The sequence below is a fragment of the Triturus cristatus genome, chromosome 3_1, assembly GCF_964204655.1.
Source record: "Triturus cristatus chromosome 3_1, aTriCri1.1, whole genome shotgun sequence".
In the NCBI taxonomy this organism is placed as follows: Eukaryota; Metazoa; Chordata; class Amphibia; order Caudata; family Salamandridae; genus Triturus; species Triturus cristatus.
Window position 1 is genome coordinate 298,893,751 of NC_140583.1, and position 13,561 is coordinate 298,907,311.

General features: G+C 44.4%; 1 protein-coding gene across 4 annotated transcripts in view; it reads right to left on the reverse strand.

Moving 5' to 3' along the window:
• Positions 1 to 13,561, reverse strand: part of PARP6 (poly(ADP-ribose) polymerase family member 6) — a 289,649-nt gene that overhangs the window by 87,773 nt on the left and 188,315 nt on the right. For all 4 annotated transcript variants that reach the window (XM_085643949.1, XM_085643947.1, XM_085643948.1 and 1 more), the window contains exons 13-16: positions 11,562 to 11,687; positions 11,386 to 11,451; positions 9,765 to 9,832; positions 5,441 to 5,489 (exon numbers count right to left, since the gene is read on the reverse strand). In XM_085643949.1, coding sequence (XP_085500075.1) covers positions 5,441 to 5,489; positions 9,765 to 9,832; positions 11,386 to 11,451; positions 11,562 to 11,687 — 309 coding nt within the window. The remainder of the gene's footprint in view (positions 1 to 5,440; positions 5,490 to 9,764; positions 9,833 to 11,385; positions 11,452 to 11,561; positions 11,688 to 13,561) is intronic.

Consider the following 13,561-nt stretch of genomic DNA (forward strand, 5'->3'; position numbering starts at 1 on the left):
GTAGTCAGAGGCTGAATGTAATTGGCTCAATCATGGCATCAATAGTACATAGATATTGCCATTGGGGTATCCTTAGGCAAAGATGGAGGTGGCTGAGCGAAACCATTAGACAATTTAGGTGAGATAATTATGTTCTGTGCAAAGGAGACATGGAGGTGTTTCTAGAACTAGCAGTTGCTTACTGGAGGAACAGTTAGCTGAAGAGGCAGCAGGATTCTCAGCTGGTATCTTCATCAGAAGGAGGATGGAGGCCCCACCAGGGACAGATAAAGTAATAGTCCTTTCCTTGACATTAGTATGGCTTTCATTAACATCAAGGTGTCGGATGGGTTCACAGACACAATATCGAAACCATAAATATGGTAATACCAAAATATTATGTCAAGAATATCAATCACAAAAATATTGTTTTTCTATACATATAGGGCCCGATTCCGATCTCGCTCGGAAGGGCTCCTGACTGCATCTGTCAGGAGCGAGTCAGAGTCGCGAGTGCGATTTCCGACCGACTCGTCCCGCCGTACGAGCGAGCGAGTACGATGTGAATATCGCCTCGTGCTCCTAGCGACGTGTACCCGTCAGCGAAGCCCTACGGACGATTACAACATGGCCGACTCATGCAGCGCAATGTGGCCGACTTCCACGTGACCAAGCACGATGCGCGTGTCGAGCAACCGGATCGACTCAGAGCCTCCGACTCGAAAAAGCTTCGGGAAGGGGACTTCGAGGGGCCATAGTGGGCCCCCTTTCACCTGTAGTCCTATGACTCGATCACAGGGGGGACCCAAGGGTCCCCCTACACATGCATGTATGGTGCGGGCGTCACTGACGCATCCACATGACGGGGACGCCCTTTTCCACGATGTACTTTTTTCTCAAAGGAAGCCTATGTACGCAACGTACAACAGGCTCCCATTGACTTCAATGGGGCTCCGAGCAACCCAAGTCCATCAGTGCATAATTGCATCGCACTCAGGCGTTTGGAGCCCAGGACCACGAGTCGTTCGGAAAGCTCTACGGGACTGAATCAGCCATAGGGCTTTCCGAGGGAGATCAGAATCGGGCCCATAATGGTAAGTACAAAACTATTTTTTTTAAAGTATAGTTTTACACTAATATCGAGAAATATATACAGAAGTATTGTGTTTTACCATATATGAAGTTTAAATAGGTAAAAATTAAATATTTTCACATATAACATTAATATAATGTCAATTAAATGTTCAATTAATATTTAAAAACACATATAAATATTTACTAATTTAAACAAACACACCCACATATATATCAAAGTGTGTATGTTTATATACACATATAGGTGCCGATTCCGATCCGTTAAAAAAAATCACCATACGACTCGTATCCGTATTTTTTTATGTACGAATCCTACAAGTCCCGTACAACCGGTGAAGTACGATTCGTACGTGAAAAATACATACGAATCGCTTCGGGAAAAGTTTACGAGATGTCCCTGGACATTTTTACGTACGAGTCGTAAAACTGAAGTCCGAAGGCACAAGTCCGATCCGTACCGGCGTTCCGAATACACAAGCGTATGGGAAACGTCCTGTACGGAGCGAACTTTGTACGACCCCTACCCCGGGTACACACGCACTGTTGGCCTATGTACGGTGCGTACCCCAACAGCGCGTATGTACGCACCGTACATATGCAATGTTGGGGTACGCACCGTACATGATGACACGTACGATGTGGTTGATGGCGTGTACGTCGCGTACCGGGTCCCCTTTTCGTCGTGCTTCGCAGCGTACTTAGCTTTTCCGGCACTTTTTGGCTCCCGTAAAAAAACAGCTGTGCAGAGTACTGTAGGTACGAATCGTACTTGCTGGCCCGTAAAACGCTGCCTGACTCCGTGCGGACGTCGCGTACGCGCTGTCCAGGATTAGAATAGTAGGTATTTTTTCGCGGTACGGTGTTTTTTACGATTCGCACGGAAATGGTATTTCTGTACGAATCGTACTTGCTGGTTTGTAAGGTGGATTTCCCGGGTATGAGTCGTACGGAGAATACGCTCCGTACGACCATTCATACCCGGGTTTTACAGGATCGGAATCGGCACCTTTATGTAAAACTATAAAAAAAAAATATTTTAACATATTATTATTTTATAATTGTTTTTAAATTTACCAATATCACAATTATATATATATTTTTTTCTTCCTCCGTGCTTTGCTGAACGGCGTAGTGCTCCTGATCGATGGCGGGAGGCTCTTCATAGAATTAGCTGTTCTGCTGACCCATCACTATATTCCTTCTCCCATATTTCATGTGAGGCGGCCGCACCAAAGATGTTTTTTCGCTGAGGCGGCCGAAACACGTCAAGCGGTAGCATCAATAAACACTTGATTATGAAAATTCCTCATTGGTGAGGCTCCCTTCTGTGGAATATAGAAGGAATGTGATGATATATATATATATATATATATATATATATATATATATATATATATATATATATATATATATATATATATATGTATCACCATATTCCTTCTGTATATATATATATATATATATGTATATATTTAGATGTAAACAATATTTAAAAATACATTTTACTAAAATTATCCTACAAATTGCATACATTTATATTTATAGATAATATAAAATTAAATACACATAATAATATTATATATTTAAACAATATTAATTAAAACAATTAACTGTATACATAATAAATATACTATTCCCACTTCAGTTTCTACACCTGTAGAGAAAACGTTGGACTCAGGAGGGGTAAAATTTACTATTGCCACTCCAGTCTGTGCAGCAGTAGGGAAAGATTTGGACTCAGGAGGGGCAAAACGTACTTTCCCACTGCAGTCAGTGCAACAGTAGGGAGAGCGTTGAACTCAGGTGTGGGAAATTTACTATTCACACTCCAGTCTTTGAAACAGCAGCGAAAGCGTTAGACTCAGGAGGGGTAAAGTTTACTGTTCTCACTCTAGTCTGTGCAACAGAGGGGAAAGCGTTGCACTCAGGAGGGGGTAAAACTTACTATTCCCACTCCAGTCGGTGCAACAGTAGGGAAGGTGTTGGACCTCAGGAGAGGTAAAATTTACTATTCCCACTCCACACGGAGCCACAGTAGAGAGAGAGTAGTTCACCTCAAATAAATACCGTACTTTACCAACTCTATTAAATAACAAAAAATATAAATATTTAAATGTAAAAATTATATGTATACATTTTAACAAAAAATAAACAAATTACATAATTATTACAAATTGTAATAATTATCAATTAAAACAAATATTATTAATTTAATTAAAATACCACACTATTGTGTGAGTAGTGAAGCACTGTGTGTGTGTAATGAAGCAGTGTGTGCAATGATGCATAGTGTGTGATTGATAAAGGTAGGAGAGAGTCAGGACAGGTGATGGTTCATAATGAGCTATGAATTTGATATTAGGAGGGAAAGGATATTGTGACATGGATGGGGATGTGTTAAGTGGTGTTAGAGACATGTGTGGTAGGAAAAGGCAGGTGATTGGGAAAAGATTTACGCTTTTAATGGGTGTGTAGTACGGGCGGGTGTATAGTGGGCCTAAGTGGGCCATAAGATTGTCTCCTGCGTGTGGAACAGCTATTTGACATGGAATCTTGAGTTTTTGGACACTGTCTATAAAACGACAGGGTGAGTTATATAGATGGTAAATAAACAAGTAGAGTGGTTGGGGATGAGTAAATACTGGGAATATAGGGAAGGCGAATTAATGGGGCAGGCTAAGGGCTGAGAGGGTGTGTGATATAGAGAGCTTATGACAGGAAGGATGTGTGATGGAAGAAATATGAGAGTAATATTGTGATCAGTGCATGATGGTGAAGGGTATGTAATGGGGATGGCTGTGATTGTGGCTCTGTGCGGGGTGGATCGTGGAGAAGGATTTCAAATGAGTCATGTAGGGGGAATGTAATGTGATGGGGAGTGTGAGTGATGGGAATGTGCGAGTGAGACAAATACAATGATGATGATGATGGGAGGAAAATGTGCTGAGTGTTAGATTTACCAGTAACAACAGCAATGGAGATGGGTTTGTGATGGTGTGTAATAGTGGGGTAATAGTTGAGTGGGGTCGTCCAGGGACCAGGGTTTAATTTGAGTTATGATAATTGATACAAATGGAGTGTGTTAGGAGTGAGTGTGTGAGGTTAATAAGAGTGCAGAGTCTTAAAATTAACACTCTCCCGACAATCAATGAATATAAAAGTTTATCATTCCGGGATGCGATCCAAGTTACTGTTTTAGGTTTGTTAATTACATTTTATTGTGTGTCATGAAAAAAATGACATCCTACAGCCTTTCCTTTTACACCTCATGCATCCCAACAAAATTGTTGCATAATTGACTATATTTTTCTTTCTCTGACTGCAAAATCAGAGGATTTTGTAAACACCAGTCTCCATGTTAAAAAAATAAGCAGCAGAAACCCAATTTCCACACATTTTCATTTGTGTGCAATATAGTTTTATCAGTAATTTAGTGGCCATTTCAACAGAAACCATGCTGTCTGTAAATGACAATACGCAACCACACAATGCTATATTTACATTAACAAATCGCCTGCCTCATGTTCATTATAGCTAGGTGGGTCACAAAAGTTTGTTGTACTAAATACTGAATCGTGAGTATAAAAAGGTTTGGAAGCTCAGGGTTAGACTGAGTGATGGGATAGCAGTATGATTAGGAGAGTTTATGAAGGAGGGTAATGTGTTAGAATGGGATCAGAGGGTACTGAATGGATGATGGTAAATATTATGTGGTAGGATGTGTGTTATATGGATGGGTCTGTGATGGAAATGAGTGTGTAATTCTTCATGGGGAAGGAAAAGAGTTGGGCAAGCAAGTGGGATGGGCAGAATATGCATTAGGAGTGGGTAAGTGTGGGTAACGTGTGTAGTGATAGGCGGGACATGGCTGATGGGGAGCGAGGTGTGATAGTATCTGGGTAGGGGTCTATCCTGTGCAGGGCTCACAATGGGTTATTGTAAGTGATGAGAAGGGTGTTTGACAGGGAGGTTGTGTGTGTGAGTGTGTGATAGCGCTGCTTATATCATGGTAATGTGCATGACATGGATGGGTCTGAGTGTGTCACAGTTCGCATTGGGGATGGGTAAGTGAAGAGGAAGGTACTGCGATCGGAGCTTGTCTGATGGGAAAGGATCTGTGTTTGAAAGGGTATGAAAGGTGACACTAAGGGTACGTTACAGGCTGGAATGGGGACAGATGCACGACACGGTAGGGTGAAATGGGAGTGTGGCAATTGGCAATGTTTTAATGTCAAGAGAATTTTGAGACTAGATGCAAGTGATGACAACGAAGAAAAGGCCATAATGAAGGGCTTGTGTTAAGAAAGGAAAGAGTGGTGCAATGGTCGATGTGGACACATGGGTGGAGTATCAGAGACACACTTACCCTGCTGAGTGGCAGCTTGACGATATGAGACCTGTTACTGGATATTATCCTGTGAAGAGAAACAGAAATGTGGACAAAATGGGAAACTGAGCGATTTCGCAGTTTACACAATATGACCAGATCTCCATAAATGGACTTCTCATTGCCTCACTCCTAATCCTTTATTTCAAATTGGCCAGTAATTGGAGATGGGGATATGTGCTGGGGTTGCTGATTCCCAGCCAGATGCCCATCACAGCCTATTCTGATTTTCCAGGCTCAGAATGTGGATTAATAGGTGGGACCGGGAATTACAGAGCCCAATTACGTATGCATGTGGTTCCCTTTTTAGGTCGAGGGACCGTCCGTTCTGCCGAAGGCAGAACCGGAAGTCCGGAGATCTTATGATTCTTAGAGTGGCTATTTAGCCAGCCTCTCTTTTTGCCTCTCCTCCATTGGCTGGCTTCCTAAACGGAGGCCAGCCATTGGAGGAGAGAGCCGTCCCTCCAAATAGGCTCCATCTTTTTCAGATTCGGGGGCGTGTTCCGTGCTCTTCTTTCCACTTTTTAGCCACGCCCTTTTTTAGGTGTGTTTTTCTCTCCTCCAGCCAATGGCAAGAGGAGAGAAAAAGAAACACGCCCCCGAATCCGAAACCGCCGCCGCGTTTCTCCGAGGCATTTCTGCTTCGCCTCGGAGAAAGGCGGTGGTTTTCATGGCGACTCCCTCCACCTGCTGCCTCCTTTGTTGTTGAGAGCTGGTTAAGGTTAGTTAAAAGCATCTCTGCTTAGTTCAGTTTCCAGCTGTGTCCTGAGCTACAGAAAACTGGTCTCTGATTTTGCCCTCGGGCATCCAAAGGTTTCCCCTTGTGCTCCTAAAGCCGCAGTTTTACATTCTTTTGGAACGATCTTGTAACTTTGCAGATGGGACTCTGCGCTACCAATCTTTAGGACTAGCCAGGAGTTTTGCTGCCTTAACGCTTGTGCTTTGCCGTAGTATTTTGAATGTCGTCGTTTCCTAGTGGGTAACAGTGGACGACTTTAAGATTTGTTCATTGTACAACCGTTTTCAGAGTTGTGGGTCGGATCGGCAGACAGGCGGAAGTCTGCTTTATAGATTTTATTTTGGGGGTTCTGGCGGGGTTTGGGGGTTAGCTAGAGGCCGCTGAGTAACACTGCCGTGGGCCCATAGAGTTTGAAGGTTGCAGTCTCCGATGGAATACTGCTCATGCGCCAAGATACAATGTTTTGTTTTCAGTACTTGCGGGTATAGCCGTCTCTAGGACCCCACCCTTCCTGTGGCTCTGGGGGTGGTGAGATAGGTAACCCCGAGGTGCCCCCTTGCCAGAAGAGTCTGGGGCGCGGGTGGAGGAGGATGCTGCCTTTACAGACACGCCCTCGGACCCTCTCATACATCTTGCGTTTGTATACAAATCTTGAAGTCTTTTCTGTGTGAGCTTAAGGTCAGGGGAGCTTGTTTGGCTTCAGCCAGCCCCACTTCTAGGCGCCCTTATCATGTTGGGGCCAAGTGCTGTCTCTGGTGCCCCGGAGCAGAGCCAGTCCGTGTCAATAGAGCAACATTTGGTGCCAACCTCGAGCCCCGCCCTCCCTCTGAAACTGGGGGTTAATTAGTGAAAAGGCTTCATGCTCCACTGCTGTCCAAAAATAACTGACAGCCCTGTGAGAGGTGAAGACAGGAGCAAGTAGCAAAGACACCACAACCAGAAGAAGAAAAGCACACACATGATGCGTAGCTGGACGCCACATTCGCACAGGAATAACCTGATCCGCAACACCCAGATCATCATGAAGCCAGAGCCCAATACCGGGCTGGACTACGGAGACAGTCGACCATGGCGAGGTCCTGTTAGCCGGCCCTGAAAAAGATGCATGCTGGTGAACCTAAGAGAAAAGACTCTCTCACTTGCGTGGTCCAGAGACCGTTGTCTACTGAGAGGCCTATGTGGCCTGCCCAGAAGAGGTGCATGTTGCTGCACCCAGAAAAAGAGAAGACGCCCAGTCCTACTGATAGGACAGGACCTGCGGGAGGCCCATGACAGGAGAAGATGCAGTTCTATTAAGAGCACAGGACCAACGAGAGGTCCATCCAAAGATAACACATGCGAAACATGGCAGGACACCATGTTGCATGCAAGAATTCAAAATGAGAAGAAGATGTGTGAACAGACCTGTCACACTGAAGAACCTGGTGACCACAGATGTGCAGAAGAAGTGATCAAAGGTGACAAGACCGAGGACTTGTTCCACTACCTGAGTGTGAATCCACCAACACAAGCAAGCCACCGATGTGGAGTGGCGTCATTGGTGACAGCTCAGTGGGAGAACCAAATGTAAGCATCCTGCATGTGTGAGCCGATATCTGCCCAACGCTTCCCAGTGTGACAGTCCGAACACAGTCACAGACTGTTGGCGAATGATGGCATCCCCACGAACAACCGCACATGGCGAAGGAGAAAAGCAGCACCAACAACACACTGAGCTATCTGGATGAGAGGTCCTTCCAGTCACTCAGTCCCTGCAAGTTCTAATCACCTGCCATACAAGTCATCTCATGGCAACAACATTATCATGCCATGTGCATCACCCTAGCCACCTAAGGGGCATCCAACAACCAAGATGGAGCCTTATACCTGTGAACCGCCAAGAGACCGAATAGGCACTCCTGGCACTGTAGGTAACCCATTGTCCAGAGACTATCTGCTAGCCCCACCCACACCTGGGCCCTGTCGGCGAGCACACCAGATCATGTGTCATCTACCCTTGTAGTTGAACAAATGGCTTGGCCATAGCTCTGTTGGCAAGCCTGCAGCAGCACTGCACAGCCCACATGCAGCCCACACTGTCCACACAGTCCCGTGGTAACCCATCGGGAAGGGTCTCAAGGGAATATCCGCATGAGAGATGGGCCTGTAGCTGCTCCACCAACAAGTACTGGAAGAAACCGGGGCTTCAGAGGAAGTCTCCCAGAAATTGTCAATGCCATCCCAGTCCGTACAAAGTTGCCCTTCATGGAGTCAAGGCAATCCAAGAGGAAAGCTCTGCAGCGGACTCCACCGATGCTCCTGATACACCCCAGTTTGTATTGTTGACATCAACTGCACCATAGTGAGAGCACGCAGGACTGGCCAACATTGTATGGTTGGACTTTAACCCAACCCACCTGCTGTCGAAGGATCCCAACTCAAACTATTCCCTTGTTCTTGGCCAAAGTCATCTGATTAAACCATGGATATGAGCAGTGATGCCCGGGTGCTGCCAGATACACCTGTCCACTTGTCCAGGGCTGTTCTGTGGATTGCCTCTCGAGGCTGTAGACTTGAATATAGTGTCCTGTTGGATGCATACCTGCTTTCTGGCACGTAGCTACTTCAAGCCACTCCCACCCCACCCACCCCACTCTCCGGTCAGGTGACCCTGTCAATAAAAGCACCGACCTCTCGTGCTCGAGACAGTTCACTACAGTTTCAAGCATTGTCTGTGTCATTCACTAATTAACATGTGGGCCTGGGGCCCAGGACACCACAGTAACAATGGCTAAACGTATAGACATAGCTTTTTCTGGATTAGCTTCTGTAATCTTTGGACTGTAATCTTTCTGTAAGCTTCACTAATCTTTTATGGTTTCCGGAGTAGCGTGCTACTCACCAAAAAAGCGCTTTGACGTCTCGTCAGGGGTAGTAAGCGCTAAATAAATGCATTTACAATTACAATTACAATTCTGCCAAGAACCAGTGACATAAAGCTTATTGCGTAAAACTGCAGGGCTGAGGCATAAAGTACCTGAGCTGAAGGAAAGGGCTTCTAGAGAGTGCAACCCGCAAAACATTCTGAGGAACAAATTACTCATCATTACTGGTGGAAAAAGGGAACTAGCAAAAGTGGGCACCTAATCACTTCCAAAAGGGCTTACTTGCATATGATGTACACCTGTGAGCACGGCACTGGAAATGCAAAGGTCTACTAAAAGAAAAACTATGGATGTAGTTTCCAGTCTCACTGTTGGGTGTCATCGATACCCAGAGGTTGAAATTGATAGCCAGGCAATATGGGGATGGTTATACAACAAGGGGGCTTAAGTGTTTATGTAGGAAGGTATTTCCCCATAGACTCAGAATGGGTAAAACTCTTTGATACATTAAGCCCTTATTTTATGATGATACTTTTTGTCCACTGCAAAATTGTTGAGAGAAGCTAATGGCCATAAAATGAAAAGGTGATAGTACAATGTTTAAAAATACGTCTGGGTAGCAGAAGATAATTCTATGTTTTTCATCATTAAGGGGATTTGGGTATATAATGAACATGTATGAGAGTAAACTGCTTTTTACCACTGTAGCAAGGGGTGTGCAAGTGGGTCCAGCTTATCCATCTGCTTCTTGATTTCCAAGTAAGAACCCTAGAACAAATAACAGAAGCGCATTAAAATACAAGTTATATTTCAAATTTGATTGATCGGCAGCAAAATTAAACCACCATTGAAGGATTACATTTTAGACAGTAATGAAAGTGGATAATCTATTTGTTTGTGAAATGAGAGATGGTAGTGTGTGTAGTTGCCTTGTATCACTTCTCTCATCTGCATTTGAAGGCTGAAAGTGTGCGAACATCTCTTATCTCCCTTTCTTGGAGCATGGAGGTTGGGAGTTCGTACTGTTCCCTTCTGTCAACCTTCAGTATGATCATTGGTATTAGGTGGTGTTCCCATCTCTCCCAGTCTTGCTGAAAGATGATGTGAGATTTGTAATGTCTCCTCTTCTCTCTCCCTGCAGTGTTAGGTGAGTGCGGGTATATATACTACTTCTCTAGATCTTGAAGTGTGACAGTTGACAGTGTGTGTGATCTTTCCTCTACCATTCTTGCAATGTTGTAGTTTGCAGTGAGTGATGTTACTGTTCTCTCCCCTGCTAGCACTGTGAGGTTATGGTTGGTAATGTGTATTTTTATCTCTCTTCTCTTTACAGTGTGATTGATATCAGGCTGGCCTTCCCAGGTCTCTCCTTTTTGCAGTGTGACAACTGATAGTGCTAATTGGCAATGGGTGATGTTGGTGATTTTGCTTCCTTATTTTCTGTTGTGTGGCAATTGATAGCAGGCAGTATCGTGCCTTCTCAATTTTGTAGTGAACATTGGTGGTGGCTGATACTGCATATCACAAAGTGCCATGACAGGTGACTGTAGTTTCTTTTGCCGCTACTGCATGATAGTTGACCATGGGTAATTTTATTCTGCTCTTCCCTTCCTATAGGGTAATAATTGGCAATAAGTGATACTGCCATTAACTAATCATTTTGAAATATAGTGATTGGCAATGAGAGCAGGTGCGCCTCTCCCAAGTGTTAAGGGAACAATTAGAGGGTGATGCTGTTTTCTTTCCTTCTGACAGTGTTGTTCCATTCCCCCTATATATGGTTTGCCCAAGTCTACCTCCTGAGATTGGCAAAGTGTGATGTTGCACATCGCTATGTTTCTTCAAGTATAATTTTTGTGCATTTCTGTCTTTTGTTATGATGTTAGCGATGTATTATGTTGCTCCTTGTACACCACAGTTTGTTACTTGGTGGGTTTGTCTGTCCTACTTTCCCAAAGTTTGATTGCTGGCCTTGGTGATGTTGCTCCTCTGTAACCTCACACTGTTACAGATGGCTATGTAAAAGTGGCTTCTATACCTCCTAATTCTTAGGAGGTGATGTTCCATTCTCTCCTGTTCCTGCAGTAAGACTGTGTAAGAGTGTTTTTTTGTCTTCCACCACTTCTTGAAGCATCTTGTTTGATAGTGAGTGTTGATCTGTTTCTCACCTTCTTTCCTATGGTCTGATGTTTAAATAGTAGGTGATGGTCAGATGTCTGATGAACCGATATCGAGTAAAAGCATGAGCATGGATCCTGATCATAGAAATGGTAGGGAGCTGATGTGTCTAACTGATTAACTTAGCATGCGGCTAGTAATACCTGTGTCATCTCGCGAATGGACATCACGCTGTCCAAGGCTTTCTGCAATCTCTCGTAATTCTTCTTCTACTCCAGACAAAGGAGAAAAAGTAGAGACATTTTACACATTGTCAAAATTGTATGCAAACATTCAGTGGTTTAGAGATTATTTTATGTACTTGCACAAAGGCCATTACCTTAGGGTTAAAGGCAAGTGTTTTAGGATCATTTGGGTCCACCACTGAGGGGTAGGGTTCGAAGATGATGCTTTTTCTTGGGGACTCCAAGGCTGCTCTGCACATTGCAACCAACAGATCTACTACCTGGAAGAAGGAAAGAGTCAATATGTGGTCACCAAAAAAGCTAATCTTTGAAGTTCTGCAAGAGCAGATTCTGAATCATGATGATGGCTGAACCACCAAAACCTAGATACAGGTGACAAAAAAGGAATCCCAGGAATCTCTATATTGTTCATTTATTGGAATATTGTTCACTTTTGATCTACATGACTTCATTCACTGCCTCTCTACTTCTATCACTACACTTGATCTGTCACAAACATTTCTTAATCAGCTTAGGTGTTGACCCCATCTTCCTGGCTTGGAAGGTGAGGTTGGTGAATTCAAACCCTTCAAAGTAAGCAGGAACAGATAGACAACAGCCAGACCGTCACTTTTGCACTCTGGAACTAGACAATTTTAGATGATACAGCTTAGGTGGTTTATTTCTGACGAAATGGAGACGTTAGACTAACATTGACTTGCTCTATACACAATATTAATGCAGAATGCTTTCTGAGCATCTGGAGGAAAGACACACCAACAGGCAAAAATGTGAATACACACATAAACACATGTGCATCCAAACTCCTACACAAACAACCCAGGCTGAAATTCTCAGCAAGAATTTTTTATAAAGTTTGGGGCCGTCTTTGATGTTGCCGTTGAAGAAATGTCTTTGTCCCTGATGAAAGCCGTGGATGTTCTTTAAGAAGCCTGCTTTGGCGTTGACTATTTTTCTTTTTAACTAACTATCTATTCATTTGGTTTTCTTTCTAAATGACAGGATGCAATGAACAATTGATGACAATAGCGCCAACAGGAGGGAAACAGGCAAGCTCCAGAAAGAAGACAAGAAGAATGAAAACCTCAGTACTCAGGTATTTATTGTCATCTCTTCAGGTTACATGGCTCTACATTCAGGCGCTCCAATGTAAACGGGTTCTCAGTCTTAGTCCTGCTATGTGCAGAACACTAAGTATCATTGACATGCACTCCAAAGGCCATCGGATGGCCTCAACTAAAATTGAAAAAGAACAATTGATGGACAGAATGCAGAACAATGTCATACATTCACCCTAGTACAGAGATCTGGGCCTAAATCCATGTGTTTTTTTGCTCACCATGCCATTCCACTGAGGACCCAGCCATATGCAAATCAGTCTTGACCCTGCGCCCAATGGGAACAGTCCAGCCCGAACTGCCAAGCCAGGTCCTCCCTGGAATGGAATCAAGCATCCTAGGACTGGTTTCGGGCTTTCAGCCCTCATCAGCCAGGATAGCTTGACTCCAGTGGCATGGAGAGCACGGGACCCACGTCTGGGCATACCCGTTCCACTCGGGGTGACAAATGCAAAAAGAACAATTGATGGACAGAATGCAGAACAATGTCAAACATTCACCCTAGTACAGAGATCTGGGCCTAAATCCATTGTTTTTTTGCTCACCATGCCATTCCAGTATGGACCCAGCCATATGCAAATCAGTCTTGACCCTACGCCCATTGGGAACAGTCCAGCCCGAACTGCCAGGCCAGGTCCTCCCTGGACTGGAATCAAGCATCCTGGGACCGGTTTTGGGCTTTCAGCCCTCATCAGCTCACTTTGCCACTGGATTCAAGCTAGCCTGGCTGATGACGGGTGTTACCCAGAAACCGGTCCCAGTATGCTTGTCTCTGGTTCAGGGAAGACCTGGCTTGACAATTCGGGCTGGACTGTTCCCATGAGGCACAGGGTCAAGACTGATTTGCATATTGCTGAGGTGGCGAAGTGAGCTAAAGAATGATGATGGATTCAACCCAGATCTGTGACTGGGGTTGAGTGTCTGAAAAGTTTCAGCGCTCCGTCCATCATCTCCTTGTGTTTGCTTTGTTCGCCTTAAGTTGGCAGGGTATGCCCAGAAGTAGGTTCCTTGCTCAC